The sequence below is a fragment of the Abramis brama genome, assembly GCF_963993115.1.
Source record: "Abramis brama genome assembly, chromosome: 15".
NCBI classification, from domain to species: Eukaryota; Metazoa; Chordata; class Actinopteri; order Cypriniformes; family Leuciscidae; genus Abramis; species Abramis brama.
Window position 1 is genome coordinate 3,634,371 of NC_139977.1, and position 12,575 is coordinate 3,646,945.

At 41.6% G+C, this 12,575-nt stretch overlaps 1 protein-coding gene across 3 annotated transcripts in view; it reads right to left on the reverse strand.

The window, feature by feature from the left end:
• camk2a (calcium/calmodulin-dependent protein kinase II alpha) overlaps positions 1–12,575 on the reverse strand; it is a 77,998-nt gene that overhangs the window by 46,890 nt on the left and 18,533 nt on the right. For 2 of the 3 annotated variants that reach the window (XM_084137636.1, XM_084137637.1), the window contains exons 2-3: positions 7,850–8,004; positions 6,001–6,095 (exon numbers count right to left, since the gene is read on the reverse strand). In XM_084137636.1, coding sequence (XP_083993762.1) covers positions 6,001–6,095; positions 7,850–7,911 — 157 coding nt within the window. In that variant the 5' untranslated portion in view covers positions 7,912–8,004. Of the gene's footprint in view, positions 1–6,000; positions 6,096–7,849; positions 8,053–12,575 lie in introns of those variants that run through there. The other variant, XM_084137638.1, reaches the window with a different exon arrangement.

Genomic DNA, 12,575 nt, shown 5'->3' on the forward strand with positions numbered 1-12,575 from the left:
CTTTCAATGTGATTTAGATCTAGACTCATTGCCGAACAGTCCAGAATTTTGTCTTGAGTGATTCCTGGGTGCATTTTGCCCTACATAAAGACCTTTGATTTTCAATGGAGACCAAGCTTTCTGACACTCTGTCCAACATTGTGCCCCAAAATACCCTTTTCACTGGATTTCATGATGCCATGCACACAAAGACACTCAGTGCCAGAGGCAGCAGAGCATCCCCAAAACACTGGTGAACCACCTCCATGTTTGACTGTAAGGAACCTTCTCTTTTCTTTGAAAGCTTTATTTTGTTTTCTGTGACTCAAAAGCTCTAATTTGGTCTCATCTATCAGGACATTATTCCATAACTGCTAGAAATTTTATGTTCTCAAAACATCCCCGCTGGTGTCAAGGAAGTCGCCTAGTAATGTTCCCTGATGTTCATGATGTGGAGTTGTTTAAAGGATTGGGGGACGTTATTTGGTGGGCCTTCGGGGAACATTCAGGATGTTTACCGAACATTTATGGGACCACATTTTATTTGGAAATGTAATGTTCCCAGAAAGTTCTCAGAATGTGCCCGCTGGTATCAAGGACGTCGCATGGTTGCGTTCCCACCCAGAATGTTCCGAGACGGTCATGATGTGGAGTTCTTTAAACGTTTAGGGAACGTTATTTGGCGGACCTTCAGGGAATATTCAGGACGTTCTGGGAATGTTTAGGGGACCATTACTATAGGACGTTCCCTCTAGGTCTCGACTAGGGTTGTCAAAAGTAAAGGTACTTTGGTACCAAGTCACTACTGATTTTTTTTTTAAATGTGACGATACCAGCATTTCAGTAGGAACAATAGTACCGAGTACTGGATATATTCAGTACCAACTAATAGGCAGCTGCTTTTAGGCGCTTCCGTGTTTATCTAAGCTCAGGGCTCCAGACTAACACTTTTTACTTAGAGCATTGTAGCCGATATACATGGCGATACATACTAGTGTATGGAACGTCCCAATAAAGACATATCGGGAATGTTATTATATTACCAAAAGAGGACCACGTAGGAACGTTCTGTTAACGTCCCAAATGTCCTCTTTGTAACGTTCTTATGTGACCATAAAATAACCAAAATGGAGCATCCCCATAAAATCATATAAGGAACCTTGAACTGCAGCACTTTCATAACCAAAAGAGGTAGGAACGTCCCTATTGTTCTGTAAAGGTTTGAGATTCTCATCACCTTTAGAGAACTTTTAGGGAATGTTTTGCAAGGTTGCGAGAACGTCCCCTCTTACGTGGGTAGATATTTTGGTGCATTCAGGTGTGTTCTGGCAAATTTCAGTCTGGCTTTCTTATGCCAGTCAGTGGGGTTCTCCTGGGTTTTCCATTACCACGTAACTCTCTTTCTTTGAGTGATGGTGCAAGCTGTGTGCCGGTGCAAAAAACAGCGGGCTAAAGTGCTTTCTCCACCACTGATTCTTCACTGCAATCTTCTATCAAGTTTCCTCTTGTGGCCTCGTCCGGTGCGGTCAGCTACAGTGCCTTCTTGCTAACATTAAGTACGTGGAAACAGGAAAAGCAAGGTCTCAGGAGATGCTCTTGGAGCCTTGAGATTGTCCATCTTAATCTTGCGTACGACCTCAGATAGTTCTCTGGTTTTCTTTCTGTTGTTCATGCCCATTGCAGTACAAACAATAACATAAACATTTTCTCTATTCAAACTGGCTGAATTCATGATTCTTTCAACTCACCAAAAGAAAGTTCAATTCCAAAGTAAATAAGAATATCTTTGCTCTAGAAGGCATCATTAATATTTTCGAGGTCATTTTAGGATTTCTCTGTGGAATTAGGTAATTTTGTTTTGTTCAACTGCATGCATACATATTCGGATACCAAATTATGTTTTAATTCTGGAAGATATTATGCAATTATTTTTTTGAGTGCAAGGATGCCAGTATTTGTTGCTACCACTGCCATGTTCTGAACAGGAAAAAAAACAGAATGATTTTTTTTCCCTCTTCAGGAGATTTTCACATAATTTTCTCATCCAAATATACTCTGTTTTTACATGCACAGAAACAGGTCCAAAATAGAATATACCTTCACAGAATATGTATTACTATTGTAAAGTAATAAAAAAACACATATGATGTGCTTGAAATTGTTGGCTATTGAAGACTGATGGAGAAGCTGTTAGAAGCAATAATGGATCTCATGCACACTCTATTGTTTAAAAACCCATTAAAACAACAATGCAAGTACAGTAGCTACTATTTGAAGCATATAATATGATGTGTGCTTGGCAACATGGTGTAGGAGGTGTGCGGCTGCCTTCAGGGTATATCACTGCCTCCTACTGCTCTACTTGACTTTCAGCTTTTACAATATCAGCTTCCAGGGAGAAAAAAAGCCTTTCTTTTACAGCTATGACAATCATACAACAATCACCATTTGTACAGAAATGTCTTTAAAAATGACACATGCATATATAGTACCTAGGCTACTCCAAGATCTTCAGTCCTACTCTAATAATTTAGACATCTAGTTGTCTGTTTTTTCACACGAACCCTCCGGTTCAGTTCGAAAAGCTTATTTCTCTATCACAATAAGAAAGGAACAGTTAAACATCCACCTTGATTAAATTGTTGAAAAAGTAGAAAGTTCAGGGCTTATACTTGACAGTTCCTACTTATTTGAACTAAGATGTCACATGTTATTAAAGGCACCACATCTGCATTTGAGCACTTTGGGGTTTAATACTGAATTTGTCTTTGCACTTGACATTAACACAGCATTCATACGTCATACAACTCAATACATGGAATTTTATTGTGTAGGAAACTCCCTGCCAATAAATGTAAATGAAAGTGAATGATTGTTATGAGGTAAAAAAAAAGATCTGACTTGGGGCCAGTTGCATAACCATCCATTATGTTAAGAACTAGTATGACCAACTAGCAGTTAGTTAGAGGTAATCAGTCTTTCTTTTTCTGTATCAAATTAGACCAATCTACATTTTTATGTAACTGACATAAAAAAGTTATAAACAGTCTTAAAGAAAAAAAATTGATGACTTACTTGTAAGCCTAGTCTTATCATTTTATGCAACCAGCGTTTGGTCTTTGAAAGTAACAGTTTATTACATGTTTTTGACCTTTATATGCTTAATAATGACTGCATGTCAAATCCTTCCTTTAAAGGGATAGCTCACCCAAAAATGAAAATTCTGTCATTGTAATTACTCACCCTCGTGTCGTTCCAAACTCATAAGACTTTCGTTCATCTTCGGAAAACAAATGAAAAACAAAGCTCAAACGTGCTGCGTAACACCAGAATGAACCTCATTGGTTCTTGCCGAAGCTCAAACGTGCTGCGTAACATGAGAATGAACCTCACTGGTTCTTGCCAAAGCTCAAGCGTTCTGCGTAACACGAGAATGAACCTCATTGGTTCTCGCTGAAGCTCAAACGTGCTGCGTAACACGAGGATGAACCTCATTGGTTCTTGCCGAAGCTCAAACGTGCTGCGTGACACGAGAATGAACCTCATTGGTTCTTGCCAAAGCTCAAGCGTTCTGCGTAACACGAGAATGAACCTCATTGGTTCTCGCTGAAGCTCAAACGTGCTGCGTAACACGAGGATGAACCTCATTGGTTCTCGCTGAAGCTCAAACGTGCTGCGTAACACGAGAATGAACCTCATTGGTTCTCGCTGAAGCTCAAACGTGCTGCGTAACACGAGAACGAACCTCATTGGTTCTCGCTGAAGCTCAAACGTGCTGCGTAACACGAGAATGAACCTCATTGGTTCTCGCTGAAGCTCAAACGTGCTGCGTAACACGAGAATGAACCTCATTGGTTCTCGCTGAAGCTCAAACGTGCTGCGTAACACGAGAATTAACCTCATTGGTTCTCGCTGAAGCTCAAACGTGCTGCATAACACGAGAATTAACCTCATTGGTTCTCGCTGAAGCTCAAACGTGCTGCGTAACACGAGAATTAACCTCATTGGTTCTCGCTGAAGCTCAAACGTGCTGCGTAACACGAGAATTAACCTCATTGGTTCTCGCTGAGAATGAACCTCATTGGTTCTTGCCAAAGCTCAAACGTGCTGCGTAACACGAGAATGAACCTCATTGGTTCTTGCCAAAGCTCAAACGTGCTGCGTAACACGAGAATGAACCTCATTGGTTCTTGCCGAAGCTCAAACGTGCAGCGTAACACGAGAATGAACCTCAATGGTTCTTGCCGAAGCTCAAACGTGCTGCGCAACACGAGAATGAACCTCATTGGTTCTTGCCGAAGCTCAAACGTGCTGCGTAACACGAGAATGAACCTCATTGGTTCTTGCCGAAGCTCAAACGTGCTGCGTAACACGAGAATGAACCTCATTGGTTCTTGCCGAAGCTCAAACGTGCTGCGTAACACGAGAATGAACCTCATTGGTTCTTGCCGAAGCTCAAACGTGCAGCGTAACACGAGAATGAACCTCATTGGTTCTTGCTGAAGCTCAAACGTGCTGCGTAACACGAGAATGAACTTCATTGGTTCTTGCTGAAGCTCAAACGTGCTGCGTAACACCAGAATGAACCTCATTGGTTCTTGCTGAAGCTCAAACGTGCAGCGTAACACGAGAATGAACCTCATTGGTTCTTGCCGAAGCTCAAACGTGCTGCGTAACACGAGAATGAACCTCATTGGTTCTTGCCGAAGCTCAAACGTGCAGCGTAACACGAGAATGAACCTCATTGGTTCTTGCTGAAGCTCAAACGTGCTGCGTAACACCAGAATGAACCTCATTGGTTCTTGCTGAAGCTCAAACGTGCTGCGTAACACCAGAATGAACCTCATTGGTTCTTGCTGAAGCTCAAACGTGCAGCGTAACACGAGAATGAACCTCATTGGTTCTTGCTGAAGCTCAAACGTGCTGCGTAACACGAGAATGAACCTCATTGGTTCTTGCTGAAGCTCAAACGTGCTGCGTAACACGAGAATGAACCTCATTGGTTCTTGCTGAAGCTCAAACGTGCTGCGTAACACCAGAATGAACCTCATTGGTTCTTGCTGAAGCTCAAACGTGCTGCGTAACACCAGAATGAACCTCATTGGTTCTTGCTGAAGCTCAAACGTGCTGCGTAACACGAGAATGAACCTCATTGGTTCTTGCTGAAGCTCAAACGTGCTGCGTAACACGAGAATGAACCTCATTGGTTCTTGCTGAAGCTCAAACGTGCTGCGTAACACCAGAATGAACCTCATTGGTTCTTACTGAAGCTCAAACGTGCTGCGTGACACGAGAATGAACCTCATTGGTTCTTGCTGAAGCTCAAACGTGCTGCGTAACACCAGAATGAACCTCATTGGTTCTTGCTGAAGCTCAAACGTGCTGCGTAACACGAGAATGAACCTCATTGGTTCTTGCAGAAGCTCAAACGTGATGCGTAACATGAGAATTAACCTCATTAGTTCTCACATTTCAAGCGAACATGCTTAAGCTTCCGTTTACCATAACTGTTGTGTGAGTTGATCAATATTTATGTGAATAAAAGCCTAAATTAAATATGTTCATCAAATAAAGCGATTGTGTCTCTTCAGAAAATTTGGACTAAACCCCCCAATTCATAATCTCTTTATGAACTTTTTGAAGCATCAAAGTGGTAGTTTTGTAGCTGTCAATGGAGGGACAGAAATCAGATTTCATTAAAAATATCTTCATTTGTGTTCTGAAGATGAAAGAAAGCCTTACAGGTTTGGAACGACATGAGCGCGAGTAATTAATGACAGAATTAAAATTTTTGGGTGAACTATCGCTTTAAGTAATTCCTGTTCCAGATAACACAGAATGAGTCAATAAAAAAAAAAAATCACCAGTTTTATAAATGGGGTCTTTAGACTGACTACAGATCATCTATACACTGGCAATAAATCAACTGTAAATCGAGTCCACTGTTGATGTTCTGTTGATTGCTTACAGACCTGATCCTTGAGCGGGTATTAATGCATTTGAACTAATCTGTGCACCTACCCCGAGTCGACAGCTTCTTTGTGTTGATGATCTTAGCAGCGTACTCTTGCCCTGAGAGAACTTTCACACATCTTCGCACCACAGAAAAGGCTCCCCTAAAAATCAGAGAACATGGAAGCAATGTCTGCATGTTTCTGTGAATGTAAACTTCAAGAAAGAAAGGCAGGTTTACCTGCTAGGCAAGCAGTAATATATTGAATTATGCAATATTTCAATGTCTGAATTGAATTGCCACCCACAAAGGCAATTATGTAAGCGGTTTGACTGCCCACAGAAAAAGATGTGTGTGTGTGTGTGTTCAGTATGAGGGTGTATGTGGGAGTAGAGCAGTGGGCACAAGGCCAGATGGAGTTGAAGACCCATCTCTGTAGAGGTGTTATATGCTCTCAAATCAAGAAAACAAGTATACAGTGCATTCGCTCAGGAAAAAATGCTGTAGTACAGAGTGGGTGGATGGAAAGAGGGAAGCAAGCAGATTTTTTTTTGTACTTCTGCCTCAACATTTCAGAGCATTGTTACTGGCACTACATGCATTGATATACGAATATCTACATTTTATAGTGTGTAACAGTCCAATTACTCACCAATGTCATTTCATTGTACTGTGTTATATAGATGTAGATCGATAGATATAGATATATAGATATATATGAGGTGAACCTGATTTCACCAAGTACAACGTGTTCCTGGATAATAATTTTTTCTATTTTTTTTTTTATCCCTGAACAACATTCCAATCAACCAGTCAGATTTGAGGGACACATTTATAGTTTATGTTAAGTTTAGTTTTAGAACAAGGGTTATGTGCTTCTACACCAGTGTTATCAATCTATCATTTCCTTCTGATTTTAGGAATAACTTATGGGTAGGGTTAGATTTAGGGGTAGGGATAGGGTTAGGACTACATTTTTGGACAGGAATGTTGTTCCAGGATCAACAAAATATGTTGACCCAGGAACATGTCTTACATGGCAATATACTGTGTGTGTGTGTGTGTGTGTGTGTGTGTGTGTGTATACATATATCTGCTTGCTTCTCTTTCCATCCACCCACTCTGTACTACAGCATTTTTTCCTGAGCGAGTGCACTGTATACTTATTTTCTTGATTTGAGAGCATATATATGGCATTTTCTGACTTTCTCTTTTGCCATCTTTAAAGATGAACGTTAATCTCGATGTTGTTAATGAGTTGTGTGCAGTCAGTATATTATGTTTCTTCTTTTGCATTGAGCAGTCACTGAATTTTGCAAAACCCAGTTAGGATGCTGACTGCAACTTAATTAGGCTCTGACTACAATTAAATAAAAAAAGACACTAGACAGGGATTTTTCTTCTTCAGCATGCGCTCTCTGTAATCATAAGATCGTTTCACTGTACTGTTAATGCATAATGTTAGAATCGCTCATTAGATCTTGCGTCTGAACTTTTAAATAATTTCCTCAGTGGATCTCCTTCAGCCAATGTCTGCCTGTTATGTTATGTAATGTAAGTTGCGTTATGTGCGTTCTCAAGTTAGTACATACCCATGGATCATTTCCACATATTCTGACTGCATTGATTTCATAATATTCTAAAACATTCAAACCAAAATTTGCCTTGTAACTGGTTTCAATTTAAACTGGAAAGTGGATTTGCCGTCCTTTTAGAATCTATCGAGGACATTTTCCAGGTATGTTGTCCTTATTCTTTAAGGGACAAGATGTTTAACAATTAAAACTCTTAACATTAGCTGATTTGTAAAAGAAAAAGAAAAAAATCATTGCATTTTTTTTATTGATTGAAAATAACATCTTGGGCCACCTCAAACATGTCACGTTGTTTTAAAGAAATGAAGCAATTCCAACTTACTTTCCCAGTTCCTCAAACAGCTGGTATTCCTCAGTAAAGCGTGTGCAGGTGATGGTTGCCATCCTTGAAGTGTGTGTGTTTCCTGCGTCTGATGAGAGTGTCGTCAGGCAGGAGGAATAGAAGCGCGATCAAACGCCTGGTCTGGAGATCGTTTTCTATATCGGAAAAGTGGAAGTGGAATGAGAAAAAAAAAAAGATAGATCTTTCTGTGGCTGCCTGCGACTGGCTGCTCTTCTCCATACACAGCCCTCGTTACCATGGCAGCCGCATCCTCCTCCTCTCCTCACATGCTCACACACATGAAGCCATGCAGACAGTAAAACACACCCACACACCTTCAGTGTGCATCACACTGTTACTTCACAGCAGTCTGCTTTTACTGTATGAATAGATGTCCAAAATAGCTATTTGAAAGGCTCTCTGATAAAATGATGGGGAAAGTTCACTTCTTTATATTTGTAATCAGTTGAAATCCCTTCGTTCAAATGCAACCTTTGCAGCATATCTTTGAACTAATTCGAGATGTTATTAGTAGGGCCTGTGATTCCTTATTACTCATTAGTAGAAATTTCCCGATGCAGATTTAAAGGTGCTGTGAGCGATGTTGGGTGACGTCACTTCTTGTTGACGTTCGAAGTATTGTCAAACAAAACGGAGGCTAGCTCGACCTTCCCTCCTCCTCATCCCGTCCCCTCCCTTCCGTGCTTCCTCCTAACAATATACTTCTTTGCTATTTGTTCATCGGAACGTCGTATCTTTGGTCGTGTGTCGGCCATATCAAAATTCAAGAGAATATAATTCTAATGTTAGTCGTTGTCGTTATCTAGTCGTTATGTCAACATCTCTCCTCTAGCTAACGTCCCTCTTCATCCTTCTCTCTCCTCCACCCCCCACTCCCCCCTTCATGTGCACGCGCACTAATGGTGTGTTCAAGTCCTCCTGGGAAGTTCGTACTTACGCGGTGGGAAGTCGTGGGTACGACGGCAGGTGCGTTCAAGTCACTTTCGTCGGAGTAAGATGGCGGTGCACTTTCTCTTAATTAATTGCACAATTAGAGCAAGTTTCTTAAACTCTAGTTCTAGAAAATGAAGAACAAAGAAATGTGCATCAGGTGTGCTTTGCTTTTTTATCTTTTTAATTCATTTATGAAGCCACTGCAAACTTTATCGTTACATATTACATTGTTATATTATAATGCCACCATATTTCGTGCAGGTAATTAGCTTACTGCACTGTAAATAGAAAAGTAGCAATATCACTGCTAAATACCTTTAAGTATTGTGGTATTCCGCCATGTTTCTCAGTGACACGCCCCTGACTCGTAAAGATTGGGGCTTAAAGAAAATCCCGAGCTTCCCACTCATATTTACAACATTCTGGTGGCGTTCATGTGCGCTCAACTCGTAAATACGATCTATACGAGATGACTTGAACGCACCATTTTCTCTATCTAAATATTAAAGAGATACAGGATATAGAGGGAAAAATAGTAAATAAAAATAAACAATTTACCCAAGGTGGCTCATAGGGTCAGGTTACTAGGCCAGTGGTTCACAAATAATTAAATTTTCAATTAAATTAAATTCAGATTTGTTTGTATAGCGTTTTTCACAGTACATATCATTTCAAAGCAGCTTTACAGACAATTTAGAGTGATCTGTTATTAGAGGTGCCTGTGTCCAAGTTATGTATTTCAGAAATGTACATGTACAAATCAAGCAGTGATCTAACAATGTATTAATTTAAACAATGTATTAATTTAAGGCAAAAACTATGAGCTCATAAAAGTAATGAAAACATGTTGTTAAAAAATTATTAGGATATATAGAATTTTTTTGCATTGGTGCATGTTGATTCAGATTTTGAAGTCATCGCAGGTGTTGGAGTCCATTAGGGGTGTGCGATATTAATAAAAAATTGTATCTCGATATTTTCTGGGATTTTCTCGATAATGATAATTAGACTATATTTTGCTGAGTGTGTTTATTGTGTTGGTTCCTTGGCAGGTTTAGGACTGCCGTGAACAGCTGACTCCCAAAGTGTTATTCTTCTTATTCTGAGCAGTGGTCAGTTCACAACAGTGACAGAAATTATCTTTTTCCAAAAAGTTTACATTTATTTTTAACTTTTATATAGCCATTTTACCTGAAGGAACTGTACTATAATGGGAATGGTTCAGGTGAAGTGAGGGTTTGGTGAGCAAACAGAGTCTCGGCCAGAAGACGTCAAATGATATGGAGTGATGATGGAAGCAAGGAGAAGGCGAGGTTTATTGCAACACCAGCAGTAGTTTATTTATTGTTACGGTTGTCTTTGATTGAGATGCATGGTTTGTGTGCTGCAGAATTAAATATAAAAAGAGATAACAATTAATAACAATTAATTGACAATTGTCAATCCACATAAATTAAACAATACAAATAAACAAAAGAGATATGAGTTTACTAATCACAACTAAACAGGCTGTTAAAACATAAATCAAACAAACAATCGTCCCACATGGTTCATAGCACATGTCTGGCAAACAAAGAAATCAACCAACAGTGTACATGTTAACAGTTGACAGTAAATCATAAAAAAGACAATCAAATGAAAACAAATTAACTCACGTTAACTGATGAAGACACACACAGTATACATCAAAGTGCCAGGAGAAAGTGCAAAGAGTGAACAAAGAGGTGCAGAAACAATTTATAGACAACAGGTGAGGCGGGCGTGGTCAGGTGGCAAGTGGGAAAGTATCTTGGAAAGAGCGAAATGGAGTAGAAAGGGAATGGAATGGAATGGCCGGAGTCTTTTCATAGCCGCCCCGGAATTGGGATCAATTCCTCCTGATAAAAAGACTCACTCGTCTACCAGCTCAGGAAGCACCATCAAACGTGACACTGGTCTTGTGTAAATCCGACTGCCAACTTGGACGTCCACTGACCGGACACGACCATCCCTCCCGGTCGTGACGGTGGTGACACGCCCGGTTGGCCAAGAAGCCCGAGGCAGTTGTGGGTCAAAGATTAGAACAGTCTTCCCTACTTCGAGATTCTGGACCTCCCTCAGCCACTTTCCTCTAGGTTGCAGGTTAGGCAAATAGTCACGAATGAATCGTGTCCAAAAGTGGTCAGCTAAAATCTGGCTGTGACGCCACTTCCTTCGCCCAAGGAGCTTACTGCTGACAAACATGGCTTGTGGCAGAGAGGCATCACGCCGCCCCATCAAGAGCAAATTGGGAGTGACCGGATCAGGATCCGCAGCATTGGAGGAAAGATAACCTAAAGGCTTGGAATTCATGATGCCTTCTACTTCGATCAGGACAGTTTGAAGGACAACTTCGGAGATGGTTTGCTTCCCAAGAATCACTCGCAGGGCATTCTTAACTGATCTGATTTCACGCTCCCAGACTCCACCGAAGTGTGGAGCCCCTGGTGGATTGAAGTTAAATGAAATCTGCTGATCGGCTAAGTGTTCCTGGAGCTTAGGTTCCATCTCCTGGAAGCATTTACTCAGTTCTCTGTCTCCAGCACGAAAGTTTGTTCCTCTGTCTGCCCAGATCTCCAAGGGCTTGCCACGACGGGATATAAAGCGACGGAGAGCTAGGAGAAAGGCGTCAACATCCAAACTTCCGAGCAAGTCGAGATGTAAACAACGAGTCGTTAAGCACTTAAAGATAATTCCCCATCGCTTTTCTGTTCTACGGCCCTGGTGGATAACAAAGGGTCCAAAGCAATCTACCCCGGTGGACCAGAATGGTGGTTTAAAGAGACGCAGCCTCGCTGGGGGCAGATCAGCCATCTTCGGTACTTCAGGAGAGGATTTCCATCTCTGACACTCCCGACAGCCGTGCTGATGTTTACGGATAGCCGGTCTTCCTCCCATGATCCAATACTTGCGTCTCAATTCTCCAAAGACCCTCTCTGGGCCCGGATGCAGCAGAGACTCATCATAGTCCTTAATGATGAGCTGCGTAGTAGAATGCTTCGGGTCTAGAATAATTGGGTGAATGATGTCGGGATCCAAGTCCTGGGATCGACGGAGTCTTCCTCCTACTCTCATCAGCCCCACATCTGGATCCAGTTCAGGAGACAATGAGAGGAGACGACTCTGCCTAGGGAGAGATTTCCCTTTCTGGAGAGCGTCAAGTTCTTCAGGGAAACATGACGCCTGAGCTTGCTGTAAGATTAAGGTCTCGGCTGCTGCTCCTTTGGAGACTTGGTCTGACTGAGTTCGTGCCTGCTCAATGGCGACGATTAAGTCACTCCAGTTTCGATACTGGGAGACATCTGGTAAGGTACAGGTAGCAGAAACATTCAAACACAGAACAGCTTTCTTCAATTCAGTACTGTCTGCGAGTGGTGATGGTTGGGCAACAGTAGGGACAACTGGCCAGCAATTTTCAGGCTTCTGCAAGAAGAGTGGCCCGGTCATCCAGCAGTTGGGTTGAACCAAATCACTCAGTTTCTTGCCTCGGGTCAGGGCATCCGCTGGGTTGTTTGAGCTATCGACATAACTCCAGTCATCACTGTCGGTGAGTTCCTGGATTTCTGCGATCCGGGTGCCGACGAAGACCTTATAGTGGCACAACTCGGATTTCAACCAGGTCAGCACCGTTGTGGAGTCACTCCAGAGGATAGTTTGAGCTAACGACAAGGTAAGTTCCGACCTCAAGGTCGTGGCTAACTGTGCCCCTAATAAGGCAGCACTCAGTTCAAGTCGGGGTATTGACAACTGTCTC